Source organism: Leopardus geoffroyi, chromosome X (genome assembly GCF_018350155.1).
Source record: "Leopardus geoffroyi isolate Oge1 chromosome X, O.geoffroyi_Oge1_pat1.0, whole genome shotgun sequence".
Taxonomy (NCBI): domain Eukaryota; kingdom Metazoa; phylum Chordata; class Mammalia; order Carnivora; family Felidae; genus Leopardus; species Leopardus geoffroyi.
Genome location: NC_059343.1, coordinates 115,632,586 through 115,656,421, shown reverse-complemented (window position 1 = coordinate 115,656,421; position 23,836 = coordinate 115,632,586). Strand labels below are relative to the sequence as shown.

The 23,836-nt window shown below is 46.0% G+C and overlaps 1 protein-coding gene across 1 annotated transcript in view; it reads right to left on the bottom strand.

The window, feature by feature from the left end:
* F9 (coagulation factor IX) overlaps positions 1-21,786 on the bottom strand; it is a 31,796-nt gene extending 10,010 nt beyond the window's left edge. Inside the window, exons 1-6 of the mRNA XM_045471493.1 lie at positions 21,537-21,786; positions 15,002-15,165; positions 14,776-14,800; positions 10,133-10,246; positions 3,284-3,412; positions 496-734 (exon numbers count right to left, since the gene is read on the bottom strand). Of these exons, the coding sequence (XP_045327449.1) occupies positions 496-734; positions 3,284-3,412; positions 10,133-10,246; positions 14,776-14,800; positions 15,002-15,165; positions 21,537-21,624 (759 nt within the window). The 5' untranslated portion in view covers positions 21,625-21,786. The remainder of the gene's footprint in view (positions 1-495; positions 735-3,283; positions 3,413-10,132; positions 10,247-14,775; positions 14,801-15,001; positions 15,166-21,536) is intronic.
* Positions 21,787-23,836: the final 2,050 nt, after the last annotated feature.

Below are 23,836 nucleotides of genomic sequence, written 5' to 3'. Positions count from 1 at the left end.
AAACTGCTAACAAGTTTTCGTGTGATTCTGATGCTGGCACACTTTGAGGCTTCGACTAAGCCCCTGTCACATACCCTAGTTCCAGTAACTCAGTTCTTGCCTTACTCCTTTCTACGTCAGTCCTTTTAAAAATGCCTTCGAAATCAGTGTCTCTAGACCTAGAGACTTTCTCTCGCCACCTCTCCCACGAGCGGAAGTAGCACCCTGAACCCCAAGGCGCACGACCTCACTCCCAGACCTTGTTGCATGTCTGGAATGCTGCTATGCTATTTCCATGATGTCAGACTCTCCTTGACCTTGTGTGGTAGCTGTCCCTGGACTTCGCATTCACTAGCTCCCCACCAGTGAGGGCTTCTTCATATTGCTTAGCGCTGAAACTTGCCCAAACGCTTCCCTCACCCCAGTAGACCTGTCTGGTGTCCTAACGTGAGCCCCCACCTGGCCTGCCCCTTGCCCTCTGGGCTCCAGTTGTGACACACCATTAATATAGAGTACCTGCCAAGGGAATTGACCTGGTTTGGCGGTTTTTCCACCAACAATTCGAGTCAAGTCGTTCAATGGTTGGGTGACGTTATCCACATTTTTTTCAGCTTCAGCGGAGTTTTCGTAGTCCGTAGTGGAATTTTCGTAGTCCGTAGTGGAATTTTCATAGTCCGTATTGAGAAAAAGAGTTTCAGCGCGGGTGTGCGTCGTAGAAATGTGTGGGACAGAAACTCTTCCGCATGGAAATGGCACTAGAAAAATGGAAAAAAAAATTAGTGTTCTGATATTTCTCATTGGCAAGCAGAGCGTGTATTACAGAAATCGAGAATGAGGCCCATCCTTGTCACTTCTGAGAAGCAGGCCCATCAATATTTAAAAAAATCTAATCAATGAATATAGTCTCAAACTAAAAGGTTAATTGCATTATTTTCATGGAAAGTTTTCAAACCCTTCATGAAAAGAACATTTGGCTCAGGAATCCATCATCTTTACGGAAATAGAATAGGTGTTCCAGAATCCAATTTTGTGAGAGTTTTATAAAGTCTCATGACTTTCTGTTGTGTTTCTTTTCTAAAAAGTCTTAGTCCCAAGGCCTGTCCCTAAATTGAATTCTGAGTGGTGCCATGGAACTTTAGCTTTAGAATTAGGTACTTGGGACCTCCGCTGCTTTTTGTGAACCAGGATTTCTTTTGTAGACTAGAATGCCTTCTAGACTCCAAGGTGGATTTAAGGATCTGCTGGGAAGAAATCATGATTTAATTATCTGGCTTGGTTAAGCATTAACCAAATAAATTGCTGGGGCACCTGCCTGGCTCAGTCGGAAGGGCATGTGACCCTTGATCTCGGGGTCATGAGCTTGAGCCCACAATGGGTGTAGAGATGACTTAAACTGAAAAAAAAAAAAAAAACTTTACCCAAATAAATTGCTAATATGATTATCGCAGCCACATCCACCTGGGACCTAGCCACGCTTTTACCTTGGGTCAGTTTATTTCCTAAAGACAGGAAATCATGTACTGATACATTGGGGACAACCAGAATGGAAATCTGTAGTCAAGCAAAGTCACCTCACATTTGATTTTCATTTCTCACGTTACCTCTAGCCACATTCCTTATAACAGACATTTCTATAGCAACCAGCTGTAGCAAAGTATCATGAAGACAGCATGTGGTTGGGAAAACAGGAAATTAGTTCAAAATACTTATGTATAAATATAAATCAACAATGGCTGGAGAAAAAGGACCATTACTATTGAAAGGCAGAAAAGCTCATTTTAGGTTTGGCCTACTTTGCTAAAGATAAGGCTATAATCAAATATAACACTGAATAGTAAGAGGTGGTTCTCAATTCTTTTTTTCCTTCTAACGTGGAAGGGCTTATAAGGGTTTAGCTACTATGCCATCTGTCTACACTGGAAGTTAGATTTTGAAGGCTTTTTTTTCCCCCCGAATATAAATCATTTTATTTTTAAAACGACTTCAGATCTGAAGGTTAAAACATAGAGATACTCTCCTTTGGAGGTGAGCTAGCTGTGAAGCAGTGTATGTGAAGAACCAGGCAGAAGACAGGTGGGTAGGTCCCTGAAGCATTAGAGACTGCCCTTCGTTTTAGTTGCAACAGCATGTATACCCTTGGCTTCTGGTCGTTTCTTTAATTTCCTCTGCCGGGTGCTTTGGTGAGATAGGTATCGAACCCAGTTACAGAGGATTGGTGCATGATTTAATGTACCAATTTAATATCAGGCTTTGAAAATGCAAAAGAAATTATATCTAGTTTGCTTCAAAAAGGCCCCTCATTTATCAACTATAATTGATCCTGCGGAGCCTACTTTTTTTATTTTTTCTTTAATCAAAGTTCCTCTTGCTTTCATTTTCAGAGGATAGCAATATGAGCGTGGAGTGGAGATGTTCTGAGTACCACCAGTCAGCTGTCAGCGTGGTGGCCCGGTCGACATGACTGGGAAACATTGTTTTGTTCACTGCTGTGGGGATGGACCGTGTGAGTCAGCCTGGCACAACTTGAAACAGATGGTCGTCAGAACCATTCTGATGTCAAGCGCGTAAACTCCGCTCGAGACCCGAGGATGGGAAATGACTTTCTCAGAGTAAGCCAGCCACACCCTGGCAGAGTCCTGTGTTACATTCCCCATTCCCTGTGCTAGAAGCCTATCGGTCCATCATTTGTGTACCTTTTTGTGGTCTGGGATTACTATATTAATTTGACTTGGTTAATTACAGATCTATAGAAATCATATAAATTGATTGCTTCATGATATAAAAGTCAGGAAAAAAGTGGGCACAGTGAAGAATTCAGACTGAATACAGTCATAGAATTTCTATTTAAAATGACTATGCAATTTGGAAAATTGTCCCAGCTACTAATCTCTTCTGTGATCTCAAAGGAGAGGGGAGCCTGGGTGGCTCAGTCGGTTGAGCGTCAGACCTCGGCTCAGGTCATGATCTCATGGTTTGTGAGTTCAGGCCCCCACATCGGGCTCTCTGCTGTCAGCGTGGAGCCAGGTTCAGATCTCTCGGTCCCCACTTCTCTCTGCACCGCCCCCCCGCTCATGTGTGCACGCGCGCTCTCTCTCTCCCTCTCCCACAAATAAAAATGAACATTAAAAAATATATCAGGAAAAGAGTCCACCTATAATTAACAAGACACCAGAATTATTTAAAAAAAGAAACAAGTAGAGATTATAAAAGTACATAGGCCAGTTAAAATGCTGAAGGTTCAAATAGAGATTTGGAGAATGCATCCCCCTAGCTTGCAGACAACAACGCTTATTTAGATTTTGACCTGCTGCTTCACAGGACTTTTGGTCCTCCGCAAGTTGGTATCCGGTAGTACAGGAACAAACCACCTTGTTATCAGCATCCAATTTACAAAACTGCTTGCACCTGCCGTTCTTAATGTTGCACGTTACATCTGAAAGAAAGCCACATCAAAAGTAATAGCGTCAGTTCACATGCGTTTCTAAAAAGTACATGAAACTACTCACTCATGTGAAGGTCAGATCTAAGCAGGGGGCGTTCATGGAGAGAAGCTTGGGAGCCTCGAGCTAAGCGTAGAAAGCAAGATAAAATTCTTAATAAGGCATCAAAAGGGCAGCAATATACTTGATTTGGCACAAAACTGAAGGTTTGGATATTCTGCTTTCACTAAATCTTGGACTGCAATTAAAAAAAAACCTGTTTATTAGAGTATAGTCTACATTCAGAGAAATCCCCAAAACCTCGCGGTGAATTTTCACAAAGCGTGTCCACCGGTTTAAACACCCAACGGACCAATGCGTAGGACGCGATCCACATCTCAGAAGCTCTCCTAATGCCGCCTTCTACTGCACCATTCCTCCTTTCCAAAGGCGCCATCCCCTCCAAATTCTAACAGTGAATTTTGCCTGTTCATGAACTTTATATCAGTAGAAGCTCGCAGTGTGCCCTCCTCTGTGTCTTTTCATTTAATACTTTGTGAGATTCATCCGTGTTCTTTGTACAGCAGTTCATCGACATGCTGTGTCGTATTCCATTGCGCGAATATTACTATCTTCATCCGTTTTACTGTTGATGAATATTCGAGTCGAGTTTCCAGTTTTTGCCTCTTATGTATAATGCTGTAATGAACGTGCTTATACATATCTTTTGGTAATATGCGCACGAACACTGGATGTATACCTACGAGCGCAGTTATTGGATCATCTGTTCAGGTTTAGTAGACACTGCCAAGTGCGTTTTCTAAAATGTGCAAATTTAAATTCCCACCATCGGTGTGTGAGAGTTCCAGTTCTTAGACGTACGTAATGCAGGTTTCTTCTCCCACTCTGACTTGCGTTTTTGTCTCAGTGTGTTTTGCTGAATAGAAGTTCATGGTTTTAATAGAATCCAATTTATCTGAGCACACTTGAAGCTGGCCAAGGTGGGTATATATTAACACAGGAGAATGAAATTGGGTCCCTTAAGGTGGCTCCATGCCAAAGACATTATGTGTTGGCAAGGATGAGCGTTCTGGTGGCCCGCATTCTCTTGACTTTCCTATACAGCCTCCCTTATTCATAGGAAGTGTTGTTCTTTGTTTCTTACAATGCTTTTTGTCTCGGATTCTATTTTGTGTGAGATTAAGATTGCTTCACCAGCTTCTTTTTGTTAGCGTTTACCTAAAAATCTTTTTATATCCCTGTATTTTAGCCTCCTGGTGTAATTTTATTTTAGGTACCTCTCTTGTCAACAGCATACAATTCTATTTTTCACTCCAGCCTGAAAATCTGCCATTAACCCCACTTCACATTCACGCTGATTTTGGGTATCTTTGGCTTAGTTCTGCCATCTTAGTCAGTATTTTTTAACTACTGTGCTTTCCCTTGGTTTCTTTTATGCGATCTCGACCACCGGAAGTAGCATGGTTCAGGGCTGGCTAGCCGAGACCCGCTGAGTTCAGGGATGCGGGCTCTGCCCTTGGGCCTATTTCTGTCTCTAGAGCAGCCCAGGAACACGCTGACTAGGAGATCCCTTCCCCCTTCCCTACCTGCTCAGCCACGTACAACAGAAACGCTCACTTGTGGGTACAGTTAGACCCTGGAAAGTTTGAAGGCGAGGGACTATACTAGACGCCTCCTGTGTACCACCTTCCTTCCTCTCAGCCTCATGGGTGCCCTTCCCAGCACTGAGGCCGTCAGCTCTGCCTTGACTTCCCCTGACCTCACACGGGTGCAGCCTTGAATTGCCTGGGCTCGTATCTGCACTAGGGGCCTCTCCCTCTTACCTCGGCTCTTCCCTGTTGAGGCCGAGGCACGGGATGCTGTACGACCTCTCCAGGTGCCCCAGCACGTACAGCCTGGAGATGTGGGGGGAGTTAACACCCCCTCGACTAAACTTTTGACCACTGGGAGACAGGTGCTGATGGGCAAACTCCCGTCTTCTCCCCTCTCAGATGGGCTAGGCTGAGGCCAGTTCTGTGGCTCCTTGGAAAACAGTCCCAAGAGACCCAGTCATCAGTTGCAGATGAGGAGGGATGACCCTTTCTATTATTGGTTCTCCTTTCCTCCCTGCCTCACTGCCCACCCCCCGTCCCTTACTCTTGTTCTCTAGGATTGCACACCCTAATAAGTAAGCTTGAGTCACAGACTCTTTTTTTTTTTTTTTTTTTTTCTGGAAGAATCCAGTCTAATAGAGTGACTATATGGTTTTGGAGTATGTTATGGATTCTTGAGTGACAGGTCTAAATTTTCAAATTTATTTTACATGGCTAGCATAGGTTAACGTAATAATTTGCTCGTGTTCCTTCCTGACACTTAAGGAATTAAGGGGAGGCAGGGGTGCCTGGGTGGCTCAGTCGGTTGAGTGTCTGACTCTCGATCTCAGCTCGGGTCTTGATTTCAGGGTCATGAGTTCAAGCCCTGTGTTGGGCTCCACATGGGGTGTGGAGCCTAAACAGGAATTAAGGGGAGGCAAATCAGCTGTTGCCAGGGAGGCAAAGGAACCAGCTTGAGCTTTAACCTTTGCTGCCAATAATCCACTGAGTGCATGATCCAAAAAGATGGCACTTGGTCCTTTGTATTTAGTTTCCAAAGACCTTTCTCCTCACTCGTGGTGATTACATCCCTGACCCTTTTCATGTTATTGGCTATCATTTTGTTGCTACAAAGCAATGCTAAAGTGTTCAGCCAAGTCAAATACCACCTGTAGAAAGTGTTCAGTCAATATGACATTGGGGTAAGTCAACAGAGGTAGGTGGTAGGTGCTGTGGACTAGTTTGGTTCGGGCCCCGCACAACGGGAATGAATGAACTCTGTGTGGTTTTCCCAATTCTGCTTCTGTGTCCTTGGCTAAGTGATTAGACCTGTCTGCCGTTTTCCTCATCTGCCATTTTTCTTCATGGCTTGGGTTGTATATGCAGTGGGAAATAGTGCTGTCCAATCGGCAGTCTTTTGCTCTCAGATAAAGGACTCAAGATTCTGGAAGTAGAATAATAGCTCAAGGAATTCCAGTGGAGACGTCCCTAGTCCAGGATCTAAGGAACCGTTACTATGGGGCTCATTCATCAGTGCTTTATTGAGCATTTAGATGTCAGGCACTGTGTTGGGTATGGGTTCTCCCTGGTCCCGAGGCTGGTCTCTGTGCCTCTAGACTATCTGTTGAGCCTCTCAACTCATCTGTTCTTTTCACTTCGTGGTAGCACGAAGGCCTCTTTCTAATTTTCCTCACGCCTACTGCCAAAGTTATCCTGTTCGGCTTTCTTTTACTCTGCCGCCATCCCCCCTCATATATTCACTCCTGTGAAACCAAAGCTTGGACAAAAGATGTTCTATTTCACAAGGTTACCATAGCATGTGCTCTTATTCAGCTAAACTCAAGGTGTTTTCTCCATCCCACAGAAATACTCAGTAAATGAGAGTGTGGTGTCTATGATGTGTTCCCAGAGTGAAAAAAAGTGTTTATGTTGCTGGTGATTTTGTTTTCCTCTCCATCCTTGCTTACTGTAGGTGGATGCCTCTTACGCTCTTTAGAGGGGACAGGAGTGACCCAAGTTCTTACACACCTTGATCTGTCTGGAAAGGCCTCAGATGTAATGTGTAAATGGGGACATACGGTGGTCATTATTCTAACCAAAGGGACACAACAGCCAATTAATTGTTATTCTTTTAACTAGAAAGCGTGCCCTAAATGTTTGTACTCCTTTCTCTGGAGAGGAGCCTGATGAACAAGGGACAAAGCAAGTAACAAGATCTTGACAATGGAAATCTCCCTATTCCCCCCTCTGGAGACCAGGGTGAGTCAAGAAACTCGGGGCCTTGGTTCTCTTATAAACTGTGCCACTTAGCAGCCTTTGAGGTCAGTCTGTGGATCAGTTTGAAGTGACAGCTTAAATGGGAGTTTGTAAATGCTTTTGCTTGCCTCCGGTGTCCGAGATAAAGAGATTTTTGAGAGGATCCCCACTTTGTTTCTGAACCGACTGCGCCGAGAGGATTTTTCTAGACCTTGATCAGGCAGGCTGGGGGAGATCGAGGCTCCCTAGGGGCCAGAGGTGGTGCAGCTGCAGAGCTGTGACCAAAGCAGAATGTGGGGGACCTGAGGCCTGAGACGGTGGCAGCTGTAGACTTAGCACTTCTGCTGTGTGGCCCGTTAGCTTCACGCAGGCGGTGGAACGTGTTACAGAAGTTTTGTGCTTACGTTTACATTCCTCGGGGTGATTCTCTCCACTAAACCGTCTTTGTTTTGTTTTATTTTATTTTTAAGTTTATTATTTATTTTGAGTGAGAGAGAGAGTGAGCGAGTGAGCTTGGGAAAAGGGGAGAGAGAGATTCCCAAGCAGGCTTTGCACCGTCAGCGCAGAGTCCGATATGGGGCTCAGACTCACGAACTGTGAGATCATGAACGGAGCCGAAACCAAGAGTCGGATGCTCAACCGACTAAGCCACCCAGGCGCCCCTAAAGTGTGTTTATTTTAAACTAAAGACATTTAGGAACACTTAACGCTAGATGCTGTTATTTTCAAATTGCTCCTTATTTTATTTTATTTTATTTTATTTTATTTTATTTTACTTTACTTTATTTTACTTTCTAAAGTAAGTTCTTGGCCCAACGTGGGGTTGGAACTCAGGACCGCGAGATCAAAAGTTGCACGCTCTACTGACAGGGCCAGCCAGGCACCTCACTAACCACTATTTTCAATTATGCTTTACTACAGTGTACCCTTCATTTTTAACAGAGACTAATTGAGTCATTCATTCCCTCAGCTCCAATGGTTATATTATTTAAGCTGATAATGAGTAACTACTGCAAAGATTTCCGTAGGTTTCCATAATAGCAGGATCAGATTTATCTAGGTAAGTCTGAATTTGAAATTAGAACCTTCCCAATGAAAGCGCTGCTGAGATCGTGAACCACACCCACAGGGATCGGGAGGCTTGGCCCCCACGCTGGGAAATCTGAGGGGTGGGGGTCCAAGCCAGGGCTCTCCGCCTGCATCCACTCTGTTCTTCTCACATGTTTTTGCCCGGCCACCTTTTCCTTTTCTTATCTTCTATTCTTTTTTATCTTCTAGCTCTCAAAGGAAGATGATCACTGGAGTTCTCTGTAGTGCTGAAAAGATTCCTAAACGACATTACAGGCGACTTTTTTTTTTTCTTTCCTTTCTCTGCAGGACAATTGCAGCTGGTGACTTTCATTTTGTTTTACACCTTTTTCATCTGTCTGGCAGGTGGATGGCTAGAAAGTCTTAATAGACTCCTGCTAATTTTCTGCTCTTTGCCCCTAGTCACGTAGGCTGTGCTGTTAAATTCTTTCCCTAGGATTGCATCTCCATTCTTCCAGAGTTTCAGAGTAGAAAGAGGATCTGTCATTAGCGTGGTCTGACTTTCACAACCATAATACCAGTAATCTTGCGTCCAGAGATAATAAGCAAGTAGGAGAGGACTTTGGGATTTAATGCTCCAATTGCCAAAACCTCAGCAAAAAAAAAAAAAAAATTCTAGACTACAAGGAGGAAAGATGCGCAGTGCTCGTAGGTTTGCCACGTAACTCTTTCAGTGTGATCCATGTGGTCAGATTCGGGAGCAAGCTCTGATTTTTGTCAACAAATGTAACATGCGAAGCGGTTCGTATGTGCCAAAAAGCGCCTGTTTTAGGGAGAATTGGCCCCCCCGTATCTCAGTTCTGTACTTAATCGACTGCCGCGGCCTATGTCGATAACAGTTTAGTCACGAGCGCAAACAATTTTATGGGTTCGGTTTTCTTTGCGTTTTGTGGCCAGTAGTCAGAAGCATGGGTTTTGGTCAAACTGAAGTTCAAGTTCTGGCTCAACAACCGTTTATTGCCTCTATGATTTTGAGCCGTTTGAGCCGTAGTTTCCTCATCTGCATAGAATGGGGATAATAATGGGACTGACCGCATATGGTTGCACTGAGGGATAATAGCAAGGGGGGAGCATCATGACCACATAAGATTAGCTACCAAATATTCTTGTTCTTGCCGTAGTTTCGTGCAAGAAACCGTGACTACAGACAAACTGAATGTTTATAAGGTTTGGAAGTATATGACTCCTACCCTGGAATATCATTCGGCCTTTTTAAAAAAGGAAATCCTGTCCTATGCGACAGCATGGATGAACCCGGAGGACATTATGCTAAATGAAAGAGGCCAGTCACAGAACGACAAATACTGCCTGATTCTACTTATCTGAGGTGTCTAAAAATAGTCAAACACAAACAGAGACTACAATTGTGCCTGCCAGGGGCTGAGGGAAGGGGAAAATGGGGAGCTGCTGTTCAGTGGGTATACAGTTTGAGACAGCACGGTGTCTAGTTCTTTACTGCAATAAGAGCACTTTTTTCAGAGAAACTTCTACATAAATATTACATTTTCCAGTTTCATCTGGTTCCACAGGCAAACATGGAACCATGAGTAATCAAAAAAGAGTTACTTACCGGGGCGCCTGGGTGGCTCAGTCAGTTAAGCGTGTGACTTCGGCTCGGGTCGTGATCTCATAGCTCGTGCGTGGGTTCGAGCCCCGCGCCGGGCTCTGTGCTGCCAGCTCAGAGCCCGGATCCCGCTTCGGATTCTGTGTCTCCCTCTCTCTCTGCCCCTCCCTGCTCGCGTTCTGTCTGTCTGTCTCTCTCAAAAATAAATAAACGTTAAGAAAAACGTTACTTACCTAACTCACAGTTCTTTCCTTCAAATCCAGTCTGACACCAGCATTCATAGGAATTAATGTCATCCTTGCATATGCCGCCATTCAAACAGGGATTGGACTCACATTGATCTCCATCTTTGAGATAGGTTAAGATAAAGTTGCGTTAGCACATAAACCGCTTAGAATGCCTCCTTGCACAGACTCGTGGGGAGGGGAGCCTGATTTTAGGGTCAGGACTGCTGATCCTGCTCCTTGTGGGATGACCCTGTCTTCCTGAGTTCCTAAAAACAACCCAAACAAAGGTTCCCCAGCTAATACCGTCCTAGGAAATTGCTCTGGGGCAGCCATGCTCGTGGTTGATGCAACCCAAGGGACGAGGAAGAGGGGGAAGAAGGTCTGAGGTTAGAAATGGACTGTGCAAGCATAGAGAGAGAAGGGTTTTCGTTCCTTTCTTGTAGAACGATGGCAAGTGAATTCTAAATCAAGTGACATCACTTCAACCATTATTATCTCTGTGTCATTCAGGGCCCACTATCAAAGGTCTTGCCGAATACGCCGAGCATGGTAGCATATGGTATTTGCACTCAAGGAACCGGCAGCCTAAGCTTGGAGCAAATGCATCTACTTCCTTGTGTTATCATTTCACTTTTTGTAAAAGATCGTAGCAGGCAGTAGTGGTTCAAAACCTTGGAAGAGATGCCAGGAGCATCTCTTGCTGCTTAAAGATATTCTGCTGTCTGTGAAGTGGTCCCAAATGGTCTAGGTCAAGTGAGAAGCAGCTTTTATTTATTTATCTATTTTTAAGTTTTTTAAAGTGGTAATTCTTTACATTTAAAAACGAATTAAAAAAAATTTTTTTTATTACGTTTATTTATTTTTGATAGAGACGGAGCACAAGTTAGGGGAGGGGCAGAGAAAAAGGGAGACACAGAACCCGAAGCAGGCTCCAGGCTCCGAGCTGTCAGCACAGAGCCCGACGCGGGGCTCGAACCCACGAGCCGCGAGATCATGACCTGAGCCGAAGTCGGACGCTCAACCGACTGAGCCACCCAGGCGCCCCTAAAACCAAATTTTTAAGTTTGTATTTTAATTTCAGTCAGTCAACATAGAGCATCCTATCGGTTTCAGGTGAGAAACAACTTTTAATACAAAGAATTAAAAACAAAAAGGTCTGAAAAGAGCTGAAGATCTGCTTTATTTATGTAGCGATGGGCTGTGTGTCCTGTCCGCCCTTCCTGAAGTTTGTACCTTCCCAGAGTCCTCGAGAGCCTTTGAAGACACCGGTGGAAACAAAACAGGAGGAAAGAATCGGCAAGAGGGGAAGGGTCAGGATGAGAAGGGAGCCTTTCAGTTTGGTTTCTGAACGCTCCGGCTCCATCCACACTTCTAAGGAAGCTTCGGGAGAAAGGGATGAATAGAACCAGAGGGGAGACGGGTACACGCTTTGAGCTAAGAGAAACAGCCCGGAAGAGAACAATAGGAGCTAGATCTGCAAGAGGAAGAGGTAAAAGCTGACATCAGAATGAAAGAAAGAAGAAGAGGGCAGCAAAAGAGGCATTTCTCGTTGTCAGTCATACTCAAGAGCCAAACTCCCTGCCACCTAGCCTGTCTGTGTGCCTGCCCTAGGGAGGACGGCGGCGCATCTGTCGTGCTCCCAGTCACTGTGTATCCGGGTCCCGTCGACCCGGGGTTCCTCTCCCTTTCTCAGAAATAGTCCCTTCTCTGGGAAGGCTGCTTGCCGTAAAGATTAGACCTTGTCCCCTCTGCCCCTTGATCCAATGTGCTTTTGCACAGCTAGTTCAATTTGTTCCAATGCTCTGAAAACAAAATACGTTATCTCTGGTTTATTATTATTGATGTTCGAACTGGTCTAAAAAACGAGCTACATTTGCGCTTTATATTATAGACCAACGGGTCTGAATTATTTAGGATGTTTCACTGAAAGGGTCTGGGCTTGCAGCCAGCGACGCAGCAACTCATTTGCTGAGACATATCTTTAAACCGAGTGTCATTTTATCCTGCATTTAGTCCTCCTTCGGGTGCTTGCCTGCGTGTACCCTGGGCTCGGGCAAAGCCACGGACGGCAGGGGTCAAAGGCAACAAGGGACAAGATCTTGCCAAGCGAGAGATTCCCGTTTAAGGCTACTAGGTGGTGGTTTAATGAATAACCGCATTCAGATTTCAAGGCCGGGAGGGGTGATTGTGAAAGAGAAGGGCTTGCACGTTAGGGAATTTGGGTTCTTTTCCGGGCTCTGTGCCCACCCCCGCCCCAGCTGGGTGACCTTTAGGCAAGTCTCTTAGCCTCCCTAAGCCTCAGCGTCCTCCGTAAAATGAGGCGAATAATGCTTTGCTCACAGGGTCGGTGTGAGGATTAAATAGGACAGGCACGCTGTAGACTGTAAGGTGCTTGACCCATGCTAGCTAATGTGCTCGGACATCTTTCTGCTCCAACGGGGCCCTGTCTGGGGTGAGTTGATAGCAGAGAATAAAGCAGGCGAGTGAGGGCCCTGCGCCCCGCAGTCTGTAAAAGCCCGCCCGGTGAGAAATAGCATCGGCTGCTTCTTGCTGCAAGCGAAAGACGGCATGGCGTTTTGGTTTTCTCTTTGCTTTTTTGTTCTTGTTTTTGGCGGACGAAGCGGTAGGGACAGAGTCGCGCCTCTGATGTTTCCGAGATAATCTTGGCCCCAGATACAGTAAACAGTGCGGCCTGTGACCTAGAAGGCAGGGGCCCGGCTTCAAAATGCGGTGCGGGGCTTGCGAGGTTTGGGCCAACCCTGCTGGGGGGTGGGGTGAGCGAAGAAGCGGTCGTGGGGGTTTAAGTACAGCCAGGGGTTTGGGGGGGGGGGGGCGGAAGGGAAGTAGAAATTGATTTGCTTTAAAAATTTCTCACAGGGCACCTGGGTGGCTCAGTCGGTGAAGCGTCTGACTCTTGGTTTCGACTCAGATCTCATGGCGTGTGTGTCCAAGCCCCACGTCAGGCTCTGTGCTGACAGCGCAGAGCCTGCTCAAGATTCTCTCTTTCTCCCCCTCTCTCTCTGCCCCTTCAGCGCTCGCTGTCTCTCGAAATAAATAAATAAACTTAAAAAACTACATGTCCCAAGGGGCACTTGGCTGGCTCAAGTCAGTGGAGCACGCGACTCTTGATCTCCGGGTTGTGGGTTCGAGCCTCACGTTGGGTTGTAGAGATTACTTAAGAATAGAATCTTGAAAAAAATAAAAATGTATCACAAGATTTAAAGTTGTAAATATAATAGAAACGGAGAATAAAAAGACTTCTTTGCGCTAACTGCAGGGGAATTACCCGAGGAGAGAATTGCCACGGTCGCATTCATTACTAACAAGGAAAGGCAAAGTGAATGTAATAGAGTGCACCTCGTCCTTCCTCACGATTTAAAAACAAAAGTGGACGGGGCACCTGGCTGGCTCAGCCGGTTAGATCACGTGTCTCTTGATCTCAGGGTTGTGGGTTCAAGCCCCATGTCGGGTGTAGAGACTACTTAGAAAATCATCTTAAAAAAATAAAAACAAAAGCGGAGACATTATGAGTTACCAGCCTATGAATAAGTCTAATAGTGTCCCCAGAATAGCAACTGGAAAATAGATCTCAAAGTGTTGGAAACTCCGTGAATTTGCTCTCTAGGTTTTATCCGTGCAGACAGATACGTCAACCTGTGGGGCTCACGCTGCCTCAGAATCCTGCTGCTGGATTCTACGTGAGTTTGCGAAGCTTAGTTGTCATGAAAGTTTGGCTTTTCCTCTTTTTGGTCGACCCATTCAACAAATATTTACTCAGCGCTTCTGTACCGGGAGTATGTCAGTAAACAAAACACTTGGACGCCCCCGCCAACGGGAAGCTTACATTCTCACGAGGTGGGGAAAATAGATGATAAGTGGCACAAATAAGAACATTATATGTTACCTCAGATGGTGAAAAGTGCTACGAAAAATAATAGAGCAGGATGCGGTTGCTAGGTGATGGGGTTATGGGGAGGCGGCTGAAGTACTAATAGATGATCAAGGTGGGCTTCATGGAGATGGTGACGCTCGGGTGAAGAGCTGAAAGAGGGGAGGGAGCACGCCTAGGGGAACCTGGCAGAAGAGAACCTGGCACCGTAAAGGAACAGCCGGATCAAAGGCCAAGGCCAAAGCATTCCCGCAGCATTTCCGGGGTGTGCAGGGAGCCGCAGGGAGGCCAGGATGGCTGGGGAACACCCCCCCTCCCCCCTACTTCCCACTGTGTGTGAGGAGGTGAGCAGGAGGAGAGGGTCCCAGGGCCAGTGGAAAGGGAGGGCCGGGACCATCACGGGGAGCCTTGGGGGCCATCACAAGGAAGAGGACTTGTACTAGACAATACACATCTCAGTCCGTCAGCATTCTCACATTCTCTGCTGAAGACTGCGAACTCTGATTCAGTCCCCAGACACAGGAACCTGAGTTTCCTCCTTCCGGCCGCCATGTTTTGAAAGCCCTGGGGAGGAGTGAGCTTATCTGCCCGCTGATCCCTCCCATGCTGGCATAAACCTGTCACGTATCACCGTTGGGTCTTGAGTAAAAGAGTTGGACCCTTTGGACGGAGTCTAATATACTGTCTGTTTACACAGAGAAAAGAAACGTAATTCTCAAATGTTTCGTGTCCCAGCCAGAGGAAAAAATTAATTGCTTACCAACATACTGCTTCCAAAATTCAGTCTATAAAGAAAAAGAGGACAAGTTAATGGCAGTACTTAAAATGTTTTGGATTTGATTGCTTCCCTTCTGTAACATTTGTCATACATCTATGTGTGTAGCTATTTAAAAATTTCAGAGAGAGGGTTCTTTTTTTTCTTCTTCTTTTTCTTTTTAGGGTTTCTGTTCTTAGCATCTGAAGTATGTTACGTGGAAAATACTCACGGTTTTTTCAGTGTTTTCAAAAACTTCTCGTGCTTCTTCAAAGCTACACTTTTCTTCCATACATTCTCTCTCAAGGTTCCCTTGAACAAACTCTTCCAGTTTGCCTGAATTATACCTCTTGGGCCGGCTCAGAACTTTCGTGGCATCTTCATGATCAAGAAAAACTGCAATTTAAAAGAACTGTTCTTTAGCTTTAGGAAAAAGAAAACATCGTGAAAATTAAATACATCTCTTAAGAAGGGCTTTGTTTTTAATCCAAGGAATCCCAAAGCCAATTTATCTTTGGGGCCTAGAGCCAAAAATCTATGATGTCCTCACAGCGCTGTATACACACGGAGCTTTAGGAATTAAAATTCAATTTGGCTTTTAGTCAAGAGAGCTCCAGTAATGAACGGTCAGATTTTCAATTGTATTTGGATTTACTTTGGATGAAAAAAGAAAGTTCTCAAATAAGCAGTTAACTTCACACTTTGTCATCATTTGAAAATAGCTAATTGCAGATCCGTGCAAGGTGATCCATCACCCTGGCCGGGCTGTGTTTTCAGGATGCGGTTGCCCAAATGACTTTGCAGCAAATTTCTCTGGGAAAAACAGAAGCCTGATTGTGGGCCCGCTGCACATGCAACCCCAGTGTCTCTCACTAGATGTTAAAGAAGAACCGTTGCACTAATTTGTTTATTTCCAGACTCACAACACCATCGGTTGGCACGTGTTATGGGAATTACAGTGACAAGTCTGTCTCTGGGATTCAGGATGTGCCTGCCTGTGGGGCAGTCCTGAACTCTGGAGGATTGAGGTCTCTAACCTATTTGTCTCCTTCCGTCCCTCCCTCCCCACACTCACTCACTCACTCTCTCTCTGTCTCTTTGTCTCTGTCTCTCTAGATAGATATAGAAAACATATCCATCTCTATCATTTTTTTAAAAGTTTATTTATTTATTTTGAGAGTGAGATAAGGTGCGAGCAGGGGAGGGGCAGGGAGGGAAGGAGAGACAGCATCCCAAGCAGGCTCTGTGCTGTGAGCACGGAGCCCGATGCCGGGCTCCGACTCCCAAACCGTGCCATCACGACCAGAGCTGGAATCGGATGCTTAACCGACTGAGCCACCCAGGTGCCCCTCCACGTCTATTATTAATAACAGGAACTCGAGAAGTTGCCGGAGTTGTTCCTTTCTTCGAGGGACCGATCCCATGTCAACAGGACCAAGTGCTTACAAGATGAACTTTCCAGGCATTTTGGGACTGCCTGCTCATGAATTCAAAGAAAAAAAGAAAGGAAGGAAGGAAGGAAGGAAGGAAGGAAGGAAGGAAGGAAGGAAGGAAGGAAGGAAAAGAAAGAAAGAAAAACCAACTAAACCATATTCCCTTAGTTTCCCTGCAGCTGGTCACTTTACGGGCACTTCTAGTCCCTCGGCAACCTGGCTTTTTCTGTGGCTCTGCGAGTCCTCTGGGGCGTCGCTTGTTTCCCTGGATGCAGCAGACTCTTCCTCTCCAACCCTTGCCAACTTTCTTGGTTCCCTTCGCTCCCTCTTCCGTGCCGCGGGATCCTGCGGTTCCCGGCCGCCAGATCAGTGCGGCCACCTGCCCACCTTGCCTTCCGAGGCAGCCCGGGCGCCGTGGGAGAAAGCCACCCACTGCCGCCACCCAGCCTTGCCCAGCGGGCCCTCCTCTCTGCCTGGCGATCCGTTTGCTTGGCCCCGGGCGCCCCTACCATGGCCTCTGGGTCTGCGTCCGATTTCAGCGTGGGCCGGGCGGAGAAACAGGGGTTTGCAGCCAGGTCCGACCCACCCGGATGGGAGTCCCGTGTCGACCACCCGTCGGCCGGGGGGACGCCAGGCGAGTGATGTGAGCGCCGAAGCTTTACCTCGGCCAAGTGCAAAACGGGTACGGCAGTCGTACGATCGGAACATTGAGCTCACGGTGTTGTGGGATGGGGATCGGTGAGCGGATGCGCGTGCGCAGCACATGGCGGACGTGGGCTCTGCCCTCTTTCTCCCCGCTCCTCTCGTGCTGGCCTGCCTTCCTGTTGCTCAATTCCCTTTGTAGCTCCTTGGTGCCCTTTTCTGGGGCTCTTTCCCTTCTTTGCTCCCATGCGTATCCTGAAATGACTCCTGTTGGGATCGGCAGTGACCTCCTGAAGGGTAACTTTGAGTCCACGCATTTCTTTTTTTTTTTTTTTTTTTTCTAATTTTTTTTTTCAACGTTTATTTATTTTTGGGACAGAGAGAGACAGAGTATGAACGGGGGAGGGGCAGAGAGAGAGGGAGACACAGAATCGGAAACAGGCTCCAGGCTCTGAGCCATCAGCCCAGAGCCCGATGCGGGGCTCGAACTCACGGACCGCGAGATCGTGACCTGGCTGAAGTCGGACGCTTAACCGGCTGCGCCACCCAGGCGCCCCGAGTCCACGCATTTCTTCACCGCCCCGTAACATTTCTAATGCTTCATCTCTCTTACTTCGCGGTTATCTTTTCACGAGGCCACCCCATTCTGGTTCTTCTCTTTGCTGTAACTCCTGTTACTCATCCACCACTCGAATCAATTCACTCCCCTTTGCCTGCCTGCCCCTTAAATGTCCAGAGTTCTCCCAGGTTCCTGCCTCAGGCTTTTCATGCCATTCGACTCTACCAGGGCTGGGACTCGGGCAAGGTACCCGAGGCATCTGGGGCACAGAACTTAAGGAGACATTCTCTCTCGGTGTGTGCAAGTACATTTATGCTCTGTGTGCCTTGATTGCCTCACCCTAGTCCAGCCCTGACTCTTTCAACACTATTTTCTTTTTCTTTTTTTAAAGTTTATTTATTTTGAGAGAGAGAGAGAGAGAGAGAGAGAGAGAGAGAGACTCCCAAGTAGGTCCCGTGCTTTTAGCGTGGAGCCTGACGTGGGGCTTGAACCTATGAACTATGAGATCATGACCTGAGCTGAAACCGAGAGCCGGCTACTTAACCAACTGAGCCCCCCTGGCGCCCCTCAACACCATTTTCTGAGCGCTCACTGCAGTCAGGTGCCGTGCTCGATACCACATTATTCGTGCTCCCTCCCTGGATCCTCACACACGGTTGTAAGTGCGGTTTCTACAACGGTGGGCTCCGTTTTTTGTTTGTTTGTTTGTTTTTTTTTTGCATTTTAATTTTTTTTGATGTTTATTTATTATTGAGAAACAGAGCATGAGCCTGAGAGGGGCAGAGAGAAGGGGAGACACAGAATCCGAAGCAGGCTCCAGGCCCTGAGCTGTCAGCACAGAGCCCGACACGGGGCTCGAACTCACGAACCGCAAGATCATGACCTGAGCTGAAGTCGGACGCTTAACCCCGTGAGCCACCCAGGCGCCCCGACAACGGTGGGCTCCAGATAGCCATCTCTAGTCAGATATATCTTCTGAATTCCAGATCATCTTCCCAGCTCCCTAACTGTACATTGTCATGCGACGAATCAGAGCTGATGATTATCTAATGCTTCTGCAGTGCTGGACGTGATGCTCTGTGCTTTGCAGCCATCATTTCATTCCATCCTCACAGCAGCCCCATGAGATTGATCCCGACATATCATTTTTGTAAAGGAGGAAAACGGAGGTTCACAGAGGTTTAAGTAATTGGCCCTGGGTAACACACCGAAGTGTCAGAACCAGGGTTTAGACTTTGGCAGTCAGACTGCCCAGTCCACGCTCGGAGGTACCACTCCGTGTCCTGGAATCACATCAGACGCCCCAGATGTGTACTCCACACTTGTCTGAACCTGTTCCCCTTCCACAGCCAGAGGGGTAAAAGCCCTGTCCTTTCTACGTCCTGGATGTCACCTGATTTCCTTTCCTTCTTCTCTGCACAACTAATGTCCAGGTTCCGGCCCCTCGTGCCTTCCCAGGATGATTGCAGTGGCCTCAAGACGGTCACCCCATGTCTCGCCACCCCTTCCTCCAACAGTTCACTAGAATGTTGCCAGACTCATGATAGGTGATGGCGCCTAAAGAGTGCACTTGTCGCGGTGAGCACCGAGTAATGTAGAGAATTGCTGAATCATTGTATTGTACACCTGAAACTAATGTAACACTCTATGTTAACTACACGGGAATGAAAATGAAAAACGCAATAAGAAAAAAATGATACAAATGTTGCCAGACCGAGCATTCTAGATCAGCCATCATCAGCGCCATTCACGTTTCCACGTCCGTTGACCCGACAGTTGGGCTCTGTTGTCCAAACTCCTTAGTTTCAGGCCTTTATCTGGTGACCTGACCCTGTCTAGCTCTCCTACCTCGCTTGTCATATTTAATATTCAAAACACCCCGAGTTCCTGAAAGACCTCACATTCTTTGTGGATCTGGATCTTTGCACGGGAGTGAGTCTCTTTGCGTAGGATGCCCTAGATCAGACGTGAAAGGACAGTGAACCTACTCCTCTTTTAAGACCCAGCCCCAAATACTGTCTCTGTGCCGAGTGTTTCCCCAGTTAATGTATCCCTTTGTGCTCCTGGTACACATGTTGTCACGTTACATTGAAATCTCTCACCTGACCTCACGATACTTCAGGTCAAAGAGGGAGTCCAGATGATCCCTGCGCCCCTAATACCTCACCCCAGTACCTGGCACCGTGGTCACTCAGTCTTGTGAAGTTCTGCAAAGCATACGGACCGAGGCTGTCTTTCTTTCATTCATTCATTTCATGCATTCGTTCTGAATGAAAGACCCCTTCAGTCCGTATACGTTACAAAATCGAATTAGTTCTGCAGAACGGGTTTGATTTCAAAATTCTAAACTGATGCAAATAATGCCTAATGGCAGCAGTCATGAAAATGTAACATCTCCGTAAGTCATTCATAGAAACAGCTCTTAGAAGCCAGTGACCGCTTAACAGCAGAAGAGAGCGCTGCATTAGGACTGTCCATCCTTTGGGAAATTCCCTCGGCTCTCTCCTCCAGGGCCTGTTATCTCTGACTGCAGTGATTCCAGAATCACTCTGCCTTTCTACACAATTGTTTGACGGTCATATATTTAGCCTCTCTTCAGGTTTATCTCTTCTAGCCATTATTTCCCCAGCTCTGAAATCCTACTCCCCGTCCCCGCTCCATACCTATCCTATTTTCTCCCCCAACATCTGAGGTCTTCAAGGGAGCAGTAGCCTTCCAGAAACCTCCATCATCTCACCACTTATCTTGAAGGAAGGGCTTGGATCTTTTGTGGCCCTAGATCTCACACTGATGAGCTATGTGTAAAGACTTAGCCTTATGTCCCACTTGGTGAATTTTCCAGCTAAATTTCTTCACCGTACCCACTTTGCCAGTTTGATTTAACCTTTGCCTTCTCGTACCATCATTTCTGCATTTCAGTGTGCCATCATGTCTGGAGTGGGAAGCACGGGGCCAGTCTGCTTTCTGGGGACCCTTGGGGTTGGCACCCTGATCCCGGCACTGTCAGCTGCTAGATTTGATTATAGTGGGTTGACAAGTAAGGGTGATAAATGCTTCCTGTGAGAACACGCCGTTTGCCTAAATGGGGTAATTCCTCCCCTGCGTGCCTGCCTTTGGGAAGTGCATAAAGTCACTGAAGTTGAGGGGCGCCTGGCTGGCTCAGTCTGGGTGACTTCAGCTCAGGTCATGATCTCACGGTCCATGAGTTCGGGTCCCACGTCGGGCTCTGTGCTGACAGCTCAGAGCCTGGAGCCTGCTTCAGATTCTGGGCTCCCTCTCTCTCCCTCCCCTGCTTGCGCGCAATCTCTATCTGTCTGTCTCTCTCTCAAAAGTAGATAGACATTAAAAAAAATTTAAAAAGTCACTGAAGTTGTGAAAAAACCAAGCGATATGCATCGCATTCACTCTGTTCCCACTCCTTATGTCAGTCTTGGACTCGTTTTGCTCAAGCGAGTATTGGGTTTCCCCATGTATTAACTCCAAGATGTTTAGAAGCAGAGACAAAAGAATTGCTCCTAATCCATGAAAAAGTTTAGGGATAAATAACAACTTAGTAACGAAGACTTCGTTTTAAGTAACACTTCAAATTGAAAGTGTATGCGTTTATGGATATTTAAAGCCACAAGCCTGCCGCATTTTATAGTTCTAACATTTTGAACTGTACCAGATATCTTAAAAATCAAGCTCTTTCTGTAAATAAAACCATTGTGGCTTTCATGTGTCCCATTTTGATCTCAAAGTGGTGAGTAAAAAAAAAAAAACAAAAAACAAACCCACATGACAGAGTTAACGTGTTTCATATTCTGCTGTTTCCTGGTTAAAACGTTTTCCCACTTGTATTTTTCTTTAACCCAGGAGATGACTGTTTTCAAAGCAAATTTACCTGGTCAAATCGTAAGGCTAACAGTGTCCGTTAAAAAAGAAAAAAGTACCATAGGCATTGTAAATCTAGCTTTCGCAATTAAGAAGACACAGATACTAGAGAACCGGTACTGACCAACTCACATGCTGATGACTGGGATCTTAAACGTTGCTGTCAAATCCTGTAATCACTGTTTAGTGGAAAAGATAGCACCAGACATTTCTGTATCTAAAAGACAAGCATACAGTGTATCTTGAAAAAGGAAACCAACCTGCACAGTCAGCACCGAGTAGATATCCCAAAAGGCAGATGGTGATGAGGCCCGGTGGTTCTGCCATGACCATGTTCAGGCACCGCATAACCTTTGCCGACAGATTGTGCAAGTAGCAAGGTTGACCAATTGTTCCAAAGTACAAGCTGAGCTGTATTTACTTCGGGGAAACAGTGTCCATCTCCCCCAGTGGGTCTTTGGGCGATTTCCAGTGGCTTCTTGGGTTAAGTGAAGAGTATAGGCAGTGTCAGTCTTTAAACTTCACCTCTGATTCTGTGGACTTCTACCGCAGTGGCTGATGGGAGACTGAAGCAGGAAATGACACACCATTAGAATAGGGTGGGGGGGGGGGGTGGTGCAGCGGGTACAATGGCTGGAGTGGCCGTGGCAGCAAACTTCATCAGTGGGATCCATGTGTATCCTCGTCAGGGAGCACTAATGGCATATGGTTCAAAAGTAAAGAGACACAACGAAGTCATTTGGTTACCTACCTTAAAACTCACTGCTCACATACGTTGGGCCACTTGGTAGATTCTTAGTATGTTCCTTCTCACGACGACTCAACTTTCCTGTGCCATGTACCCAAGGTGAAACGTAAGGACCCTACTCAGAACACGTGTATGTATGTGTGTGTATGTGTGCGTATGTACTTACATATTTCTATGATACGATGGACGAGTAGTAGTATATAATAGTTTGTGTTAATATGTCCTACCGCTTCACATACAATAAAAAAATCGACGTATACCAACATTTACCTATCATTCTTTGTGCTGTTGTTGTGATACATTTTATTTGTACATGTTATAAACTCTATGTGATATGATTCTGCTTTAAGCAGTCAGCCTTTCAAAGAAATTTAAAAATGAGAAGAAGTAGTTTCTACATAGCCACATATTTACCATTATGAAATTCATTTCTTTGTTTAGATCCAAGTTATAATTTTTCATCACTTTGAATACTCCAACAATTTTGATAGTGTAGGGCTTCTTATGATGAATTTTCCCTGCTTTTGTTTGAAAATGTCTCCATTTTACCTTCATTAAAAAAAAATGTTTTTTGAAGTTTATTTATTTTTGAGAGAGACAGAGACAGAATGCGAGCGGGTCAGGAGCAGAGAGAGAGGGAGATACAGAATCCGAAGCAGGCTCCAGGCTCCGAGCTATCAGCACAGAGCCTGACGCGGGGCTCGAACCCACCAGCTGTGAGATCACGACCTGAGCCGAAGTCAGACGCTCCACTGACTGAGCCACCCAGGTACCCTTAGGGTCACAGGAAATTGTAAAACCAGTTCAGCGAGGTCTCGTATACCTTTCACCCAGTTACTCCCAATGTTTATATCTCACATAAATGTAGTATAACATCAAAATCAGGTAATGGATATTGGCATAATGTGTGTGTGCAATTCTGCGTAATTTTATCACGCGTAGATTTATGTAACCACCACTGCGGTCTGGGTACAGAACAGTTCTATCACCACAAAGATCTCTCTTGTGCTACTATTTTATAATCACACCCACCTCCTTCCTCCCAGTTATTCCTAACCCCTGGCACTACTAATCAGTTTTCAGTCTCTGTAATGAGAATGTTGTATAAATAGGCACAGACTATGTGAGCTTTTGAGACTGGCGTTTTTCATTGAGCACAGTGCGTTTGAGATCCATCTAGGTTGCTAACATGTTTCAATAGTCGGTTCCTTTTTGTTGCTGAGAAGTATTCCATGATGTGGATGTACCACAAATTGTCTATTCACCTACTGAGGAACATTTCCATGGTTTCCAGGTTTTGCTATCGTAATAATGTGCTGTAAACTTAAATGTACAGGTTTCTGTGTGGATGTACCTTTTTAATTTCCCTGGGATAAATGCCCAGCAATGCAGTTTCTGGGTCATATGGTATGTTTAAAGTTGAATGTTAAGCTTTTAAATACACTGCCACCCTGGGGCGCCTGGGTGGCCCAGTCAGTTAAGCGGCTGACTTCGGCCTAGGTCACGATCTCGCGATTCGTTGAGTTTGAGCCCTGTGTTGGGCTCTGTACTGACAGCTGGGATCCTGGAGCCTGCTTCGGATTCTGTGTCTCCCTCCCTCTCAGCCCCTCCCCTGCTCATGCTCTGTCTCTCTCTGTCTCTCAAAAATATATAAATGTTAAATAAACTGCTATACTGTTTTCCAAAACAGATTGCCACGTCTACATTCCCACTAACAATGGGTGAATGATCCAGTTTCTGGGCATCCTTGCCAGCATTTGGTATTGTCACTGTTTTTTGTTTTTTGTTTTTTGTTTTTTTTTTTTTTACTTT